We start from the raw sequence: 13,825 nt of genomic DNA, 5'->3' as shown, positions 1-13,825 counted from the left end.
GAGGGGAGACAAGGAAGCAGATGTTCACGTCATCCCTCATTGCAGAGACAGGTTGAGAAGTATGCACTAGAAATAAAGAACAGGGTCACCGTCAGGCCTGCTGGAGTGGTTTTCATAGGGCAGTGGGGGCTGGAGCCAGAAGGGGACTGAGTGACAGGCGAGGGAGTGGGACCAGACTGGGGCCTGCCTTTCCGCAGCATGGCCATGGAGGTGAGGGGCGAGCGGGGGGAGGCGGCTGAGGGCTTACTTACTGTTGAGAAATGAAGGTTTGCCTTTAGCATGTCCTAAAATTTTCCATTTACAGCCTTGATTTTAATTAATTGGTAGAGCTTCGGTGACTCCATCCTACTGGGAACTTACAAAGTACAGTAAAACTTCAGCTAGCCAGAATTCTTGGCAAACGGGCCACTCAGGAAAATGAACATTTATTGGCGTGAAAAGATTTGAAATACAGGATTTCTTTTTAAAAGCATTTAGTATGGATATAATCACATAAACATATGCAGTAGGGATAAGACTGTAATGAACCCCCACATCCTCACCATCCCACGTGAATAGTAGCTCCAGACCAGTCCTGTGCCCTCCACACCCCGCTGCCCCCAAACTCTGGGACACTTGGAAGCAAACCCTAGACATTTTATCACTTCGTTTGTACAGCTTTGGTACGTTTCTCTAAGAGACAAAACGCTTTTTTAAAAACCGTGACCACAATACCATTATCACGCCTAAAATCTTTAACAATAATTCCTTAATTTAATCAAGCATTCATTGTTCGGATTCCCCAACAGTCTCGTTCCCCCCCCACCCCCAGTTGGTGGGTTAAAATTAGGCTCCAAACAAGTCCACACATGGCATTTATTTGCTCTGTCTGTTAAGACTCCCTTTCTTCTCTTCGTGTCATTTGCGTGTTGAGGAAACCGGGCTGCCCGGAGGCATGTGTGTTTGGGAATGTGGGACAGAGCTGGGCACCACAGCGGAGCGAGCAGGACGGGGAAGTCCGGGGTTGGCAGGATGATGACCAGATAGTCGGGGCACCTAGCTGCGGGAAGGAGGCAGGATGTGGAGGCCCGTCCTGAGCAAGGGGAGAGGCCAGGGCTGCTGAGGGCTGGGGCCTGTCCTCATGATCCCTGAGACCTTACGGCTGCCGGAGCTGAAGAGAGGTGGAAAGATGGCCAGGGCCCAGGAATGGGGCAGAGCCAGGTGGGCGACAGGTCAGGGGTCAGGCTGGAGATGAGGAAGGGGCTGGGCCTGAGGTCAGGCCTAGAAGGAACAGGATGTCTGTTGGGGCTGAAGGGAGAGAGGGGAGTGCCAACAGAAACCAGCTCCTCCCCACCTGGCCCCGTCCCCAGGGCCCCTCCCCTGGCCTCCCAGCTGCGGCTCCACTCAGGGGCCCAGACACCAGTTCCCTTCACAATGCTGGTGATCAGGGGCCCTGATCCCTTGTTCTGCCTTCTCCTCCTCCTGCTCGTGGGCCCCCACAACCCCGTGGGGGCCAGTCCTCCTCAGAGAAGGTTTGAGTATAAGCTCAGCTTCAAAGGACCAAGACTGGCGTTGCCTGGGGCTGGAATACCCTTCTGGAGCCATCATGGAGGTGAGGGGTGGGGTGGGGACCAGCCATGCCCAGGGTCCCTCATAGTGCTGGAGGTGCTGCCCAGCTCTGGGTGGCTGTGACTTGGGGAAGAGTGGGCCTGCCGGTGCCAGCCTCTGCCCAAGACGGGGCCAGGCCTGGGGCAGGCAGGACCTTCGCCCCGGGACCCCTCCCAGGCTTGTCTCCCGTTCCACCCACCACAATCCCACCCCATCTACCAGTCTCCGTTTCTCCTCTCTGCCTCTCTCGTTCTCTGCCCTAGGATTTCTCTCTTTTCCTTTTGCCTCTCCTTGGACCCCCTCTCCTTCCTCTGCCCCTTGGACCCGTAAACACACACATGCTCACATGCTGAGTCCCAGACACGCAGACACAAGGCAGCTGGGACCAGCACCAACCTCCCTTCTCCCTGCTCCTTGCTGCCGGGCCTGCGGCTGTCCACGAGAACGGGGGGACTGCCCGAAGGGAGGCACCCTCGTGGCCAGCTGCTTTGCCAGAGAGGGCACCAGCTCTGCCCTGTGTGTGTGCTGGGTGGAAGCGGGCACGAGAGCATCTTAACTTCAGGAACTTCCAAACCCAGACCTACAAGGAGTCTGTCTTCTACTTGATCTTGTTCATTAAGGATTTTTGAGGACTTACAAGGACCTATGCAGTAGAGAGGAGCTTAAATTAGGAATGAGCAAGAAGAATGAGACTTAGGGTTAGGACCGGAGGCATGAAATGAATCCAGGAACAGGGCTTGTGGCCAAAATATGCTGTGAGGTCTGCCCACCCTTCAGAGTTGGGCCATGGATCTGGTTCAGAGCCACCTAGCGGGCAAAACAAAAAGAGAAAGCAGATTCGTTATGTGTTTCTGTGTCTGTGAGATGTAAGTTCTGAGAACGGCATGATTTCTGATTGGGTCTTGGCCCAATCTTCCCTCACAGAGGCACAGGAGGTAAACAAAGGAAGGGGCTGATTCTCACAGCACCAAGCCAGGCCCTGCCTCAAGCCTAGGATGGCAGGGCCTGTACAGCACTCACTGCCGGGGGCCTTGTCAAGTCTGGCGTGTCACAGACCACAGCGGGGAGCAGAGGCACGTTCTCCAAGATCACGCAGTGATATGCTTGCCGTCCATTCATTCATTCCTTCACTCACTCATTCACTCATCCTTTTGCCAGAATTCTACCACCATGCCCCTCTGTGCCCAGGCCAGAGACACAGGGCTGAGTCAGACTCAGGGAGCCCACACTTTGGGGTGAGGCCTCATGAACGATCCACATAGAGCTGAATGCGTAAGTGTAGTAGACAGTGGGCAATCCTTGCCTCCCATTAGTCACTTCGGAGGCAGTGGTGGCTTCTAAGGCCTCCCAGGACTCCTGGCCTTGCAGCCTCCGAGCCTCCCTGCCCCCAACCCTGGCCTTTGCTGAGCAAACAGCCTGGATTAGCAGTCTCCGGAAAGTCCTGGCAGGGACTGGGCCTTGGGCCAGGTTCCAGGCTGGCACCAGAGGGGTGGGGAGCCAGCTGGGGTGAAGCCTCTGATCTCCCCTCTGATTCCTGCCAAACCTGCCTCAGTTTCTCTCCCCTTTCCTTCGCCTCCCCCACCCCCGGCTTCTGTGAATTCTCTCTCACACACACTCCCTTTCCTCACAGTCCTGTCAGCCAGTCGTCACCTTTGCTTTCAGGCTTTCCTCACCTTGGAATGCCCCCTGGGGACCTGCACCCGGAGCCCCACCCCGCGCCCCCGCCTCAATGGGCCACACTGGAGTCTCTCCATGCTTCCACAGCCTGGAGTCCTAAACCCCAACGTGGTTGTTCTCGCAAAGTACTCTCCTGTGTCTGGTGGCCTCGGGCGTGTCCTTTTCCCTCACGGGGCCTGTTTCCTCCCCTGAGAAACAGAAAGGGGTGGACGCAAATGTCTCTTGTTGGAGAAACGTGTTACAGCTGACACCCGAACAACGCAGGGGTTAGGGGTGCCGACCCCACACACAGTGGAAAATTCGAGCATAATAATAACCTGGCTCCCCCAGAGCTTAACCAACAACCTGCTGTCGACCAAAGCCTTACCAATAACATAGACCGTCGAGTAACACGTTTTTTGTTTTTTTTTTTATGTTGTATGTATTATATTCGGTATAAAGTAAGCCGGAGAAGAAAGGAAAGTGTTATTAAGAAAATCCTAAGAAAGAGAAAATACGTTTACACTATTGTACTGTATTTATCAAAAAAAAACTCCATATGTGGGGCACCTGGGTGCTTCAGTCGGTTGAGCGTCCAACCTCGGCTCAGGTCATGATCTCACGGTCCGTGAGTTTGAGCCCCGTGTCGGGCTCTGTGCTGACAGTTCAGAGCCTGGGGCCTGCTTTGGATTCTATCTCCTTCTCTCTCTGCCCCTCCCCACTTGGGCTCTGTCTCTCTGTCTCTCAAAAATAAATAAAGGTAAAAAAAAAAATTTTTTTTAACGAAACAAAACAAAAAAAAAAAACCTCCACATGGAAGTGGACCCGTGCCATTCAAAGCTATGGAATCAGATGGAGCTGAGTTCCAATCCACTCAGTTCCTTAACTTCTCTGAGCCTCAGTTTCCTCATGTGTCAGGTGGGGTCTTAGAAAAGCAGGCGGCACGGATTTGTGGTGAGGCTTATGTGAGAAGGCATCCGCCCCCTGGCAAAGGCCCTGCCAGCCCTGCTGGGCTCCGTGTCCCACTTCTGCGTCTGACTGCCCACCTCTTAATGGCAAGCCTTGATGTTACTTCCTTCCTACCCCAGAGCCCAGCCCAGGCCAGTGAGTGAGACTGCTGGGGACGTAGGGGATGGTGGGGCCCTGGTCCTGAGCTGCCCCCGTCCACAGATGCCATACTGGGCCTGGAGGCAGTGCGGCTGGCCCCATCCATGCGGAACCGCAGCGGCGCCGTGTGGAGCAGGGCCCCTGTCCCCTTCTCTGCCTGGGAGGTGCATGTGCAGATGAGGGTGACCGGGCCAGGGCGGCGGGGAGCCCAGGGCATGGTGAGTGGCCCCCCAAACCACACTCGGCAGAGGGGGTGAGTCAGGGAGGTGGGTGGTGAGCCCGAGGTTCAGTGTCCTGCAGGCCCCCCCTCCCCGGGCTGAGCAGCTGGGGACCCACAGGCCGTGTGGTACACCAGGGGCAGGGGCCAAGTAGGCTCTGTCCTGGAGGGGCTGGCCTCGTGGGACGGCATCGGGATCCTCTTCGACTCCTCCACCGAGGATACCCAGGTGAGTAGTGATCTCCTGTCCCCCTCCCCCTCTTCCCCCTCCTCCTCCACCCCGTGCCCATGGCTCAGGTTGCTCGTCACCTCCCATGCAGAACAGCCCCATCATCCGTGTACTGGCCAGTGATGTGCACACTCGCTACGAGCCGCGTGGGTAAGGGCCTGTCCGGACACACCCCTACCCCATTCCTGGGCCCCAAGGGCCTCAGCGGTGACCCACACTGTGTACACAAGCCCCTGCCCCAGCCTCTGACGGGGACTCATCTGAGCTGATGGCTGCTGCCCTGGAACCGCCTCTCGCTTGTCCCAGCTGTGCCTCCTCTAGGACAGGGACCAGAGTCTGCGTGCTCTTCCCAGGAACTGCCCCACTGAGTCCTCAATTCATTCAACCTAACACCCCAGGTTGGGGGGCAGGACATGAAACGACACAGGGCGTAGCCTGCACTGAGTGTTGCCACTCACACCGTCTCATCTGATCAGCAACACTCTTGAGAAGGGGAGATCATTAGTCCCCAACTACAGGTGAGGGCATTGAGGCCCAGAGAGGTGGAGTGAATGGCCCAAGGTCACACAGCCATTGGCAGAGCTGAGCTTTGAGGTCAGATGGTCCCTGCCCTTCCCCTGAGCCAGCCGCCTGCCTGCCAGAGCCTTCCCTTTCTCCCCGATGACGATGACGAGGCTTCCCATCCCACCCAGGCCTGTCGTCAGTGTCTCCCAGCACGCATCCCTTAGCTCATAACAATTAGAATAATTGCTAGCATTTATGGAAGTAGAGCTTACCTGTCTGCGGGGCACAGCGCCAAGCACTTTACATTCATTGTCTTAGCTAACCCTCATAACAATGTTATGAGCTAGTTCCAATTATTATCCTCATTTTAAAGACGGGGGAGCTCGGGTTTGGAAAGATGTGGTCATTTGCCCAAGGTCACACAGTTAGAGTGCAAATCACAGAGCTGACTTCTCCCTGCTCTGTGAGGCCTCCCTCTTAGCCGCAGGTGGAAGCGCTGTCTGTGTGCCCAGAGAAACCTGGGACCTCTCGGGCCCACAGAACGCGGCTCTCATCCTCTGTCCTGAGTCTGTCTGCTGCAGTCTGAGCCTGGCAGAAAAAAGAGGAAAGAGAAGCCCTCCCCAGAGGCACAGGGGAACGAGGAGTCTGGGGGGGGGGGGGTGACAGTGGGGGAGGTGGTGGGCCTGGGGGGTTGAGGGCAGAGCTCCAGTGCTGCTCCAGGCTCTGTCCCCCTAGGGAAGAGTCACAGGAAGGCCCTGGCGTCTTCTGCCAGGCAAGGCTTGCTTTCCAGCTCCCCTCTCTCCTGCTAAAGAAGCAAGGGAGACTCATGCTAGACAACAGGGACACGTTCCATCCCGGGTGACCCGTGGGGCGGGGGGGGTGGGGGCGTGCTGTAGGCCTGGGCAGAAAGGCCCCTGGGACGACCCCCACTGTCCAGGCCTTGCGTCCTGTGTGGCCTGGCTGAACTCCAAGTGCCCACAGGGATGCAGCCAGTGGGGTGCTGGGCTCCTGCCGCCAGGACTTCCGCAACCTGCCGAACCCCCTCAGAGTTCGGATCACCTACTGGGGGCAGAGGCTGCGGGTGAGTAGCCCTTCCTGCTTTCTCAGATTCTCTGGGCAGGGAATGCAAACTATAGCACTCAGAGCTACGGAGTTGCTATGTGAGTGCCCATGGTCCCAACACACCCATGCCTGTGACACCACACAGGGGCCCGACACATACAGGTGGCACCCACACGGGACCCTCCTCCCTGCACAGACTCCTAATCCCAGAGCACATACTGACGAGGGCTAGCGTGAGACCAGGCAAGCGTGCCCCTCCATGCCATGCTGACACCAAGCTGGGTGGCCGCTTGCCCACCTTTAGAACCCAGGGAAGCCAGTGAATCAAAGGTGGGGATGACAACCCGCTGCCGGGGTCAGGGGAGAGGTGGGGGGTTCCAACCGCGAGAGGCTCACTCCTCTGTGCCCCTCAGGTGTCCTTGAACAGTGGCCTCACTCCCAACGACTTAGATGAGGTCTGTGTTGACGTGGGTCCACTGCTTTTGGCTCCTGGAGGTTTCTTTGGGGTCTCGGCAGCCACTGGCACCCTGGCAGGTGAGGGCCTTCCTTCCGAGCAGGTGAGAGCAGAGGAATGGTACCTAATGAAACACCCTGAGCACACCTTCTAAAGAGCTCTGGGTGTGGGGCCAGCCACTTCCTCTCTGTGTGGTCTGGGCAAGTCATGAGCCCTCTCTGGGCCTCTGTTACCGTCGGGGCAAGGTCATGTCTGCCTTGCAGAGTTGCTGAAAGTCTCAAATAGGATAAAGCACAAGAAGCTTTTATTCCAGTGATGGCCCCATAAGTGCCCCAAGCTGGGAGCTGTGGGGCAAGTAGAAGAGGGACAGCCATGAGGACATTGAGGAAATTGTTCCACCGCAAAGGGGTGTAACATAATGAAGAGTCCACGGAGGGACCCACAGCTGGCAAGCAGGGTGCAGTCTGAAGGTGGGAGTTCTTGAAGGCTCGGACTTTAGTCTTTAGACTCTGAGCACTAGGGAGCAGTGGAAGGTTTCCAAGGAGGAAAGTGACACGGTCTCAGAGCCATGCTGAGGAGGTGGCCGTCCTATGGTTGCTTCTGCCACTCTGGGGCCTGAGGGTGTCACTCATCCTGTTGCCATGGCTGTAGCCCAGGACCGTCCAGTTTTCCCACTCAGTGTGGGCCCACCCTTGGCTCTGCGTGCGGGTCAACCCTCACAGTCCACCCATCTGCTTGTCTGCCCCTCACACCTTTCCCATGAAGTGAGCAAGACGAAGGTTAGAGAGGCCCAGAGTCACCCAGATCTCCTGCCTGCCTGGAATATAATAGAGCCGGGCAGGGGGACGGGGGGGGGGGGGCGGGGGGTGAGGGCTGAGTGAGTGGGCTGCTGGGCAAGGGCGGGGGTCTTACCTTCCCTTCTCTGCCCCCCCTTCCAGATGACCATGACATCCTGTCCTTCCTGACCTTCAGTCTGAGTGAGCCGGATCCAAAGGTGATGCCACCCCTGGGTCAGCCTTCAGGGATTGCTGGGGGAGACAGTCCAGGGACCCCTTCCTGCCCCAGATGCTTCTATGTCATGGTGTATTCAGCCCTGTCATTCGAGCCGCTATCTCTACTGATCTCTCCCTCTCTTTCTCTCTCTCTGAGTTGCTCAGACCAGGCCTTGTGCTGGGCAGTGCGGGGGGCCAGAGGTGACCTAGAGCTAGGCCCCGTTCCTGAAGCACCTCCCAGGCCGTCAGGGGGCTGTGGGAACACAGAGAACGGGTCCTGACCAGCCAGGGGAGCAGGAAAAGCCACCTGGAAGGCATGAGCTTGAAAGGGCAGAGAGAGTAGCTGAGTGGAGGAGCAGCACAAAGGTCTGAGTCCTGGGCGAGCCGCTGGGGCCTGGGCGGCAGCTGGAGACATAAGCGTGGGGGATCGGCAGCAGCAGAGCCTGAAACCACAGGGCTTGGTGGCCGGGGTGCTTCTTCCCTGGGTGGGATGCGTGTTTGGTCCGGGAGCGGGACTGGACTTGTGGAGGCCCCGTGGGAAGGCTCCCCTCACCCACAGCTCTCCCAGGGGTCTCAGGCCTGAGTTTGGTCTTCTTCCTCCAGCCTCCCCCACCGCTCTTTCTGGAGATGGAGCAGCTCCGGCTGGTGAAGCAGCTGGAAGGGCTTCGGGCAAGGCTGGCCCTGGGTGCCAGGGAGGATGTGATCCCAAAGCTGAGCTCCGAAGTCCAAGAAGAGGGTAGGGACCCAGGAAGCAGGCAGGGGAAGTAGGGGTCCATTTGAGCATCACAGGATCCTCTTCCCTTGGAATCAGGGGTGCTTTAGCCAATCGGGAGACGAAGGTTCGAGGAGGCCATATCTAGCAGACCCCGGGGCCCAGGCTCTGTTCGATCCCCACCCCACCACCTAGACACAACTTTCTGGGGGCGAGCTAGAGGCAGAAGCCATGTCTTTCTGCCCCTCATCTCCAATAAGCCCCAAAAGATAGGATCTGCTACCCCACTGCAGTGGGCTACCAGGCCCAGCTCTGCCCCAATCTCCAGGAAAAAGGATCCTTGGCCTGGAAGAGACACTGGGCAGACACCGCCAGATCCTGCAGGCTCTCCAGGGTCTCTCCAGACAGTTGGCCCAGGCCGAGAGGCAGTGGAAGAAGCACCTGGGGACCCCAGGCCATGCCAGGCCTGAAGGAGCCTGGGTGAGTGGCCCCTTGGGCACCCAAGGCCCTGCCTGCAGGCCTGGAAAAGCAAGCTCCCTAGCCACTGGGTTCCTGGCACCGGTGAGCTCCCTCTGTCCAGAAAGAGGAGCAAGCACTGTACTTAGGATCTAGTCTCCCCCAAGGTCTGGAGGGAAAGGAGGGCAGGGGTGCAGTGCTGCAGGTTGCAGGAGGGGGTAGACCTGCCAGGCGGGGGAGCATACAGGAGGGTAGCCCTGCACGAGCAAATGCCCACGGATCCACGCGGCCGGGGCTGGGGAGAGGAGATGCCAGGTATTTGGACACGGGTCTGTAGACAAGCGCCAGAAATAGACTGGGTGCTAATTTGCATGTAGCTCCACGTGATTTGGTTCCCATACGGCTTGCTTAATGCTCAGACGCACCAGAATCCTCGTTTTTATCTCCACTGCCATCCTGGCTTCTCTTCCAGTCATGCCCCGTGGCCCGCCCAGCCTGGGGCCCGAGAGCTGAACTCAGTCAAGCTGTTAGATGCCAGGCAGAAGAAGCCGGCGGCTCCTGTGGGCTTTGCTGAGTTCTGGCATCTTGTGTCCTCAGGCCAGAGCAGCTGAGGCTGGGCTGCTGGAGTGGGGGGGTGGGGACGGGGCCACACTCCAAGGCTAGGCCTCTATGATCCTACTTCCAGGCCCAGAACTCTTGCTGCCAGATTCTCTCCACCCCTGAGAGGGGCAGCCGCTTCTCCAGGCCACTCACCGAGACAGAGGCCTAAGCATTGAGAGTTGCTCGGCACTGGCCCCATCCTGGACTGTGCCCTGCGGTTGGGGTCGGGGAGAGGGGGGCGGTAGGTAGAAGACTGGACTGGGCCTCTGCCTCCTTTAAGGGCAGAGCCACTTCTGAAAGGGGGAGGAAGCCCATGACCCTCAGGAGGAGGGATTTGAGAAGAGGGGGAATCCAGAAGCCCAGATGCACAGGGGATAAACTCAACGTGTCAGATAATATCCAAACTGAGGAAGGGCCAGGTGAGGTGGTAAGGCGTTCCAGAAGGAAGAGGGCTACAGTGTCCTAGGGAAGGTAGACTCTGAGAAGAGAAGGGCTGTGGCCTGGGCCCTGGAGAACAGGCTGGCCCTGCTGCAGGATTCTGCCAAGGTCAGCGCCCTGCTCCGTGGACAGAGGTCTCTGCTCCAGGACCTGCAAGAGATGAGGTAAGGGCACCTGCGAGGAGGGGTTCTGGGGGAGGGGCAGAGAAGTCCGGCTCCACCCACTTACTCAGCCTCAAGTTCCTCCATTGGCCCCCTATTCCTTTCCTCACTTCCTGAGGATCCAGCACAAAGCCTGGCACACAGGGAGGGGCGGGGGCAGAGTTAAGTCTGTCCAGTTGACCTGAATTTAATTGAATCAAGTTTAAAGTTTTGAAAATCCTAATTTAAAAGTAACTCTCCCTGGGGAGGGACACAAACCCCCTCCCCAGGGAGAGTTAGTAAATCTGAGCCTTCCTTCAGGGACAGCTCCTGGAATGAGGGGATATTTTGATGGCGTTCTTGGAGGAACCATAACCAAGATCAGGCCGAGCTGAAGAGGGCAGTCCCTGACTTCTTTTTGCCCCCCTCCAGCCTCCCAGCACCCCACTCTAGGCCAAGCCCAGGGAGCTACCCATGGGGCTCTGGGGACAGGGAAGTCACCCTGATGCTACAGAGCAGGGAAGCTTCAGGCTGGGTGCTGGATTCTGGGTCCCTCACCCACATCTAGATGCTTGGGGATGGGAAGATGGGAAGAGGGAGAGGAACCAAATCCCCTGGGGCCTGGGGATGGAAAACAAAGCCCAGGGAGCCTGGAGTTGAAACAGACAACGTTAGGAAGACCCTTCTCTGAGCCAAAGCTGTCTGAGGATATAGGAAGAAGGTTTGGGGTAAGACCAGCCCCTAAGAAGGAGCCTTATGGATGGTGCCTGTTTCCCACCAGGTGCTGCCATTAGGGATTGTGAGAAATGGTTAGGAGGCCTGGGTGCAACCAGAAGAGATAATGAGTCATCTCCCTTGGTTTCCACCCCCCACCAGGGATGCAGCTGCCCACGTGGTCTCAAAAGCCCAGCTCTTCTATCTGCCTGTGGGCACCAAGCATCATTTCTCAGAGCTGGCCCAGATCCTGGGCCTCCTGCAGAAGGATCTTCGGGGCCCACTGGTAAGGGGGAAGGAAGGGGTGCCATGGGGGCCCCATCCTTGAGGTTCTGGCTCAGCCCCCTTCTTCCAGCACTTCTGCGTCCCCAGGCCCCTTCTGCCCTTGCACTCCCCTCCCGGGACTGCTGACAGGCACACCTGTATCTGTGCCTGTGTCTGTGATACCGATCTCACCTTCTCTCTGCCCTCTCTGCACTCTGGAGAGTCCCACAGACTCTCAATGGCAGCAGGGCCCTGGGGACCATTTGGTCCAACCCCTTCAGTGACCAGAAGGGAAATGGCAGTACTAGAGATCGATGGTGGAACCTTCTCTTCCCTGTGTCCCTGGCCCATCTTGCTCCTACCTTGGCCCTCACCATCACCTTGTCTTTCACTCTATTTCTTTCTCATCTCTAGAGCCTTCAGACCCCTGGTGATCCCTGGCCCCAGGCCTTCCCAGCCATCCCCACAGATGGAGCCAGGGGAGCTAGGGTTGGGGAAGTAGCTTCCTCTCCAAGCTCCCTGGATGAGAACCAGGGTGCCCCAAGCCTGGGGGAGGGAAATAGAGCCCACACATGGCCCAGATTCCAGGTCCCCTTTTTCCTTCTGGGTAAGAAGCCGATCCAGGACCTTAGAATGTCCCCTTTCAGAAAGCGGCAGCCAAGAACCGCCGCCCACCTGGCCAACCCCCAGGAGCCTCCTCGTGCCTGCGGCCCAGCATCTTCTTGTTCTTCCTCCTCATTCAGACTATAGGCTTCTTCTCTTATGTGCACTTCAGGTGGGTCTTCCCATGACTGAGACATGCTATACTACTTGACATCTCTTGATTCTGGGTCATAGCCATTCGATTGGAGACATGGGGCACTGAGGTCCAGGGGTAACATGCCTGGTCTACCAGGGGCAAGGAGCAGCACCCAGGCTAGGACCCATTTTTCCAACAAGCTCTACTGGCCGCCTGCTCAACCGCTTGTCCCATCTAAGTCCTGCCCTCACAAAACTCACTTGCTAATGTGAGAAACCGATGAGTAACTGATAGTCACACCCTATCTGGTCAGTGCCATAATGGCAGGGAGCTCAGGGGCTGTAACAGTATGGGAAAAAAGCACTTGACCCAGCTTAGGGAGATCAAGGAATTGACTAGAAGGGACATTGGATGTGGGTCAAGATAACTAGGAGTTTTCTAGCCTGACAAGATAAGTAAAGGCATCAATACAGAGGAACAGGATAAGAAAAGGCATGGAAGCATGAAAAAAAGCACAATATTCTGGAGAAAAATTGTCAAGTTCAGTGTCAAAGCAAAAGGTGGGACCAGTTTGTGAAACTGGGCAAGGAGAATTTAAAAGAGAATTTAAAAGAGAATAAAAAGGAGGTCACTAATTCTGCTTGACAGGTGTTTGTTGAATGAATGAAACATTTAGAGATGGTGAGTGTGCTAAGGTGCTCAGAAATCGGACTGACAGTCCTTATTGGTGGAATGTCAAGACAAGAAGAATCAGTTTGGTCTGGGATGCTCCTGGAGGAGTGAAGCGTGCTGAGCTTTAAAAGCAGAATAGAAGGAGGGACAGCCTCCAGGTAAAAATAGCAAAGGTACCAAGTGGAAATGATGACAAGCTTATGCATTATGTATGAGTTCGATGGTGGCCATAAGGCTGGAGCCACCTAGACAGGCCTTGAATGCCAAGGAAAGAGTCTGGTCCTGATGGGGCAGGGCAAGGGAGCCATAGAAGGTCTTAGAACAAGGGAGGCTGTAATGGAGAGATGGTAGAGAGGTGAATGTAGAAGCCTGGTCTCAAGAGCCCTGAAGGAAGAGATCCAAGTAACTTTCTTCTCCTTTCCCTGGCAGTAGGCAGGAGCTGGACAAGAGCCTTCAGGACTGTTTGTCCACAGGCAGCCCTCCTCTGTGTCCTGCACCACGCATTCCTGGGGCCCTGGGGATTCTGAGGAGGCAGCCTCTCTCCTCCAGCATACACGCATGACTCACCTCAAAGCCCTGAAGGAATCTCCCCAGGAAGTGGATGGTGTCCAGGGGGTGAGGGTTTGGCCCGTACTTCTCCTTCTGGGTGCCCAGCTCCTGCCCACACCTTAGCTTTTGGGTAGCTCCAATCTTATTAAAGGTGATTTCCATCTCCCCACGTTTTGTTCGATATGCTCATTTACCTTCTGGCTTTACCTTAATTTCTCTGAAGGCTTTCACCTTCTCTGGATAGGTAGCTGGGAGTGGGCTCCAAGCGGGCAAGGACATCAAGGACTGGTCTGATTGCCAAAAGACCAGATACCCCACAGGCCTCGAGCCCTGGACTGTGGATCTAGAGGGAGTCACAACTGTGGTAATTCTGTCCCCAGAACAAAGAGTGGAATCTCCAGGTGCCCCTCTTGGCCCAGCCCAGCCAGCATCACCATGAACAACTCTCTCCCTCCCCACTTCCTGTGGCTCTAGGGGTCAGCAGAGCCGGCATATGAGGGAGAACTCTGAGGCAACCCATGGAGACATAACTGGGATTCCCGCTTTCTGGTCTCCCTTTCCCAGCGTCCAGCTCTTCGGGCAGCTGCTGGGGCAGCGGGGTGGGGAGGATGGTGTAGGGCCCAGGGCTGGATCTTTGCCCCTTGCTGCCACTTGGATCTGCCAGCTGAAATCCCGGCTATCAGCGACCTGGGAGAGGAGGAAGTAGGGGGAGAGTAGGAAGCAGGGTTCTGGA

The 13,825-nt window shown here is 56.7% G+C and overlaps 1 protein-coding gene across 1 annotated transcript; it reads left to right on the top strand.

The window, feature by feature from the left end:
- Positions 1–237: 237 nt before the first annotated feature.
- Positions 238–13,261, top strand: LMAN1L (lectin, mannose binding 1 like). The gene is made up of 14 exons (XM_043555001.1): positions 238–1,591; positions 4,414–4,568; positions 4,689–4,796; positions 4,888–4,946; positions 6,282–6,381; positions 6,776–6,896; positions 7,755–7,810; positions 8,412–8,544; positions 8,849–9,000; positions 9,662–9,720; positions 10,095–10,178; positions 11,031–11,154; positions 11,780–11,907; positions 12,976–13,261. The coding sequence occupies exons 1-14, from the start codon at positions 1,186–1,188 to the stop codon at positions 13,103–13,105; spliced, it is 1,815 nt and encodes a 604-aa protein (XP_043410936.1). The 5' UTR covers positions 238–1,185; the 3' UTR covers positions 13,106–13,261.
- Positions 13,262–13,825: the final 564 nt, after the last annotated feature.

The sequence above is a fragment of the Prionailurus bengalensis genome, chromosome B3 (assembly GCF_016509475.1).
Source record: "Prionailurus bengalensis isolate Pbe53 chromosome B3, Fcat_Pben_1.1_paternal_pri, whole genome shotgun sequence".
Lineage (NCBI taxonomy): Eukaryota > Metazoa > Chordata > Mammalia > Carnivora > Felidae > Prionailurus > Prionailurus bengalensis.
The sequence above is the reverse complement of the archived record's forward strand: the minus strand, read 5'-3'. Positions and strand labels throughout refer to the sequence as shown.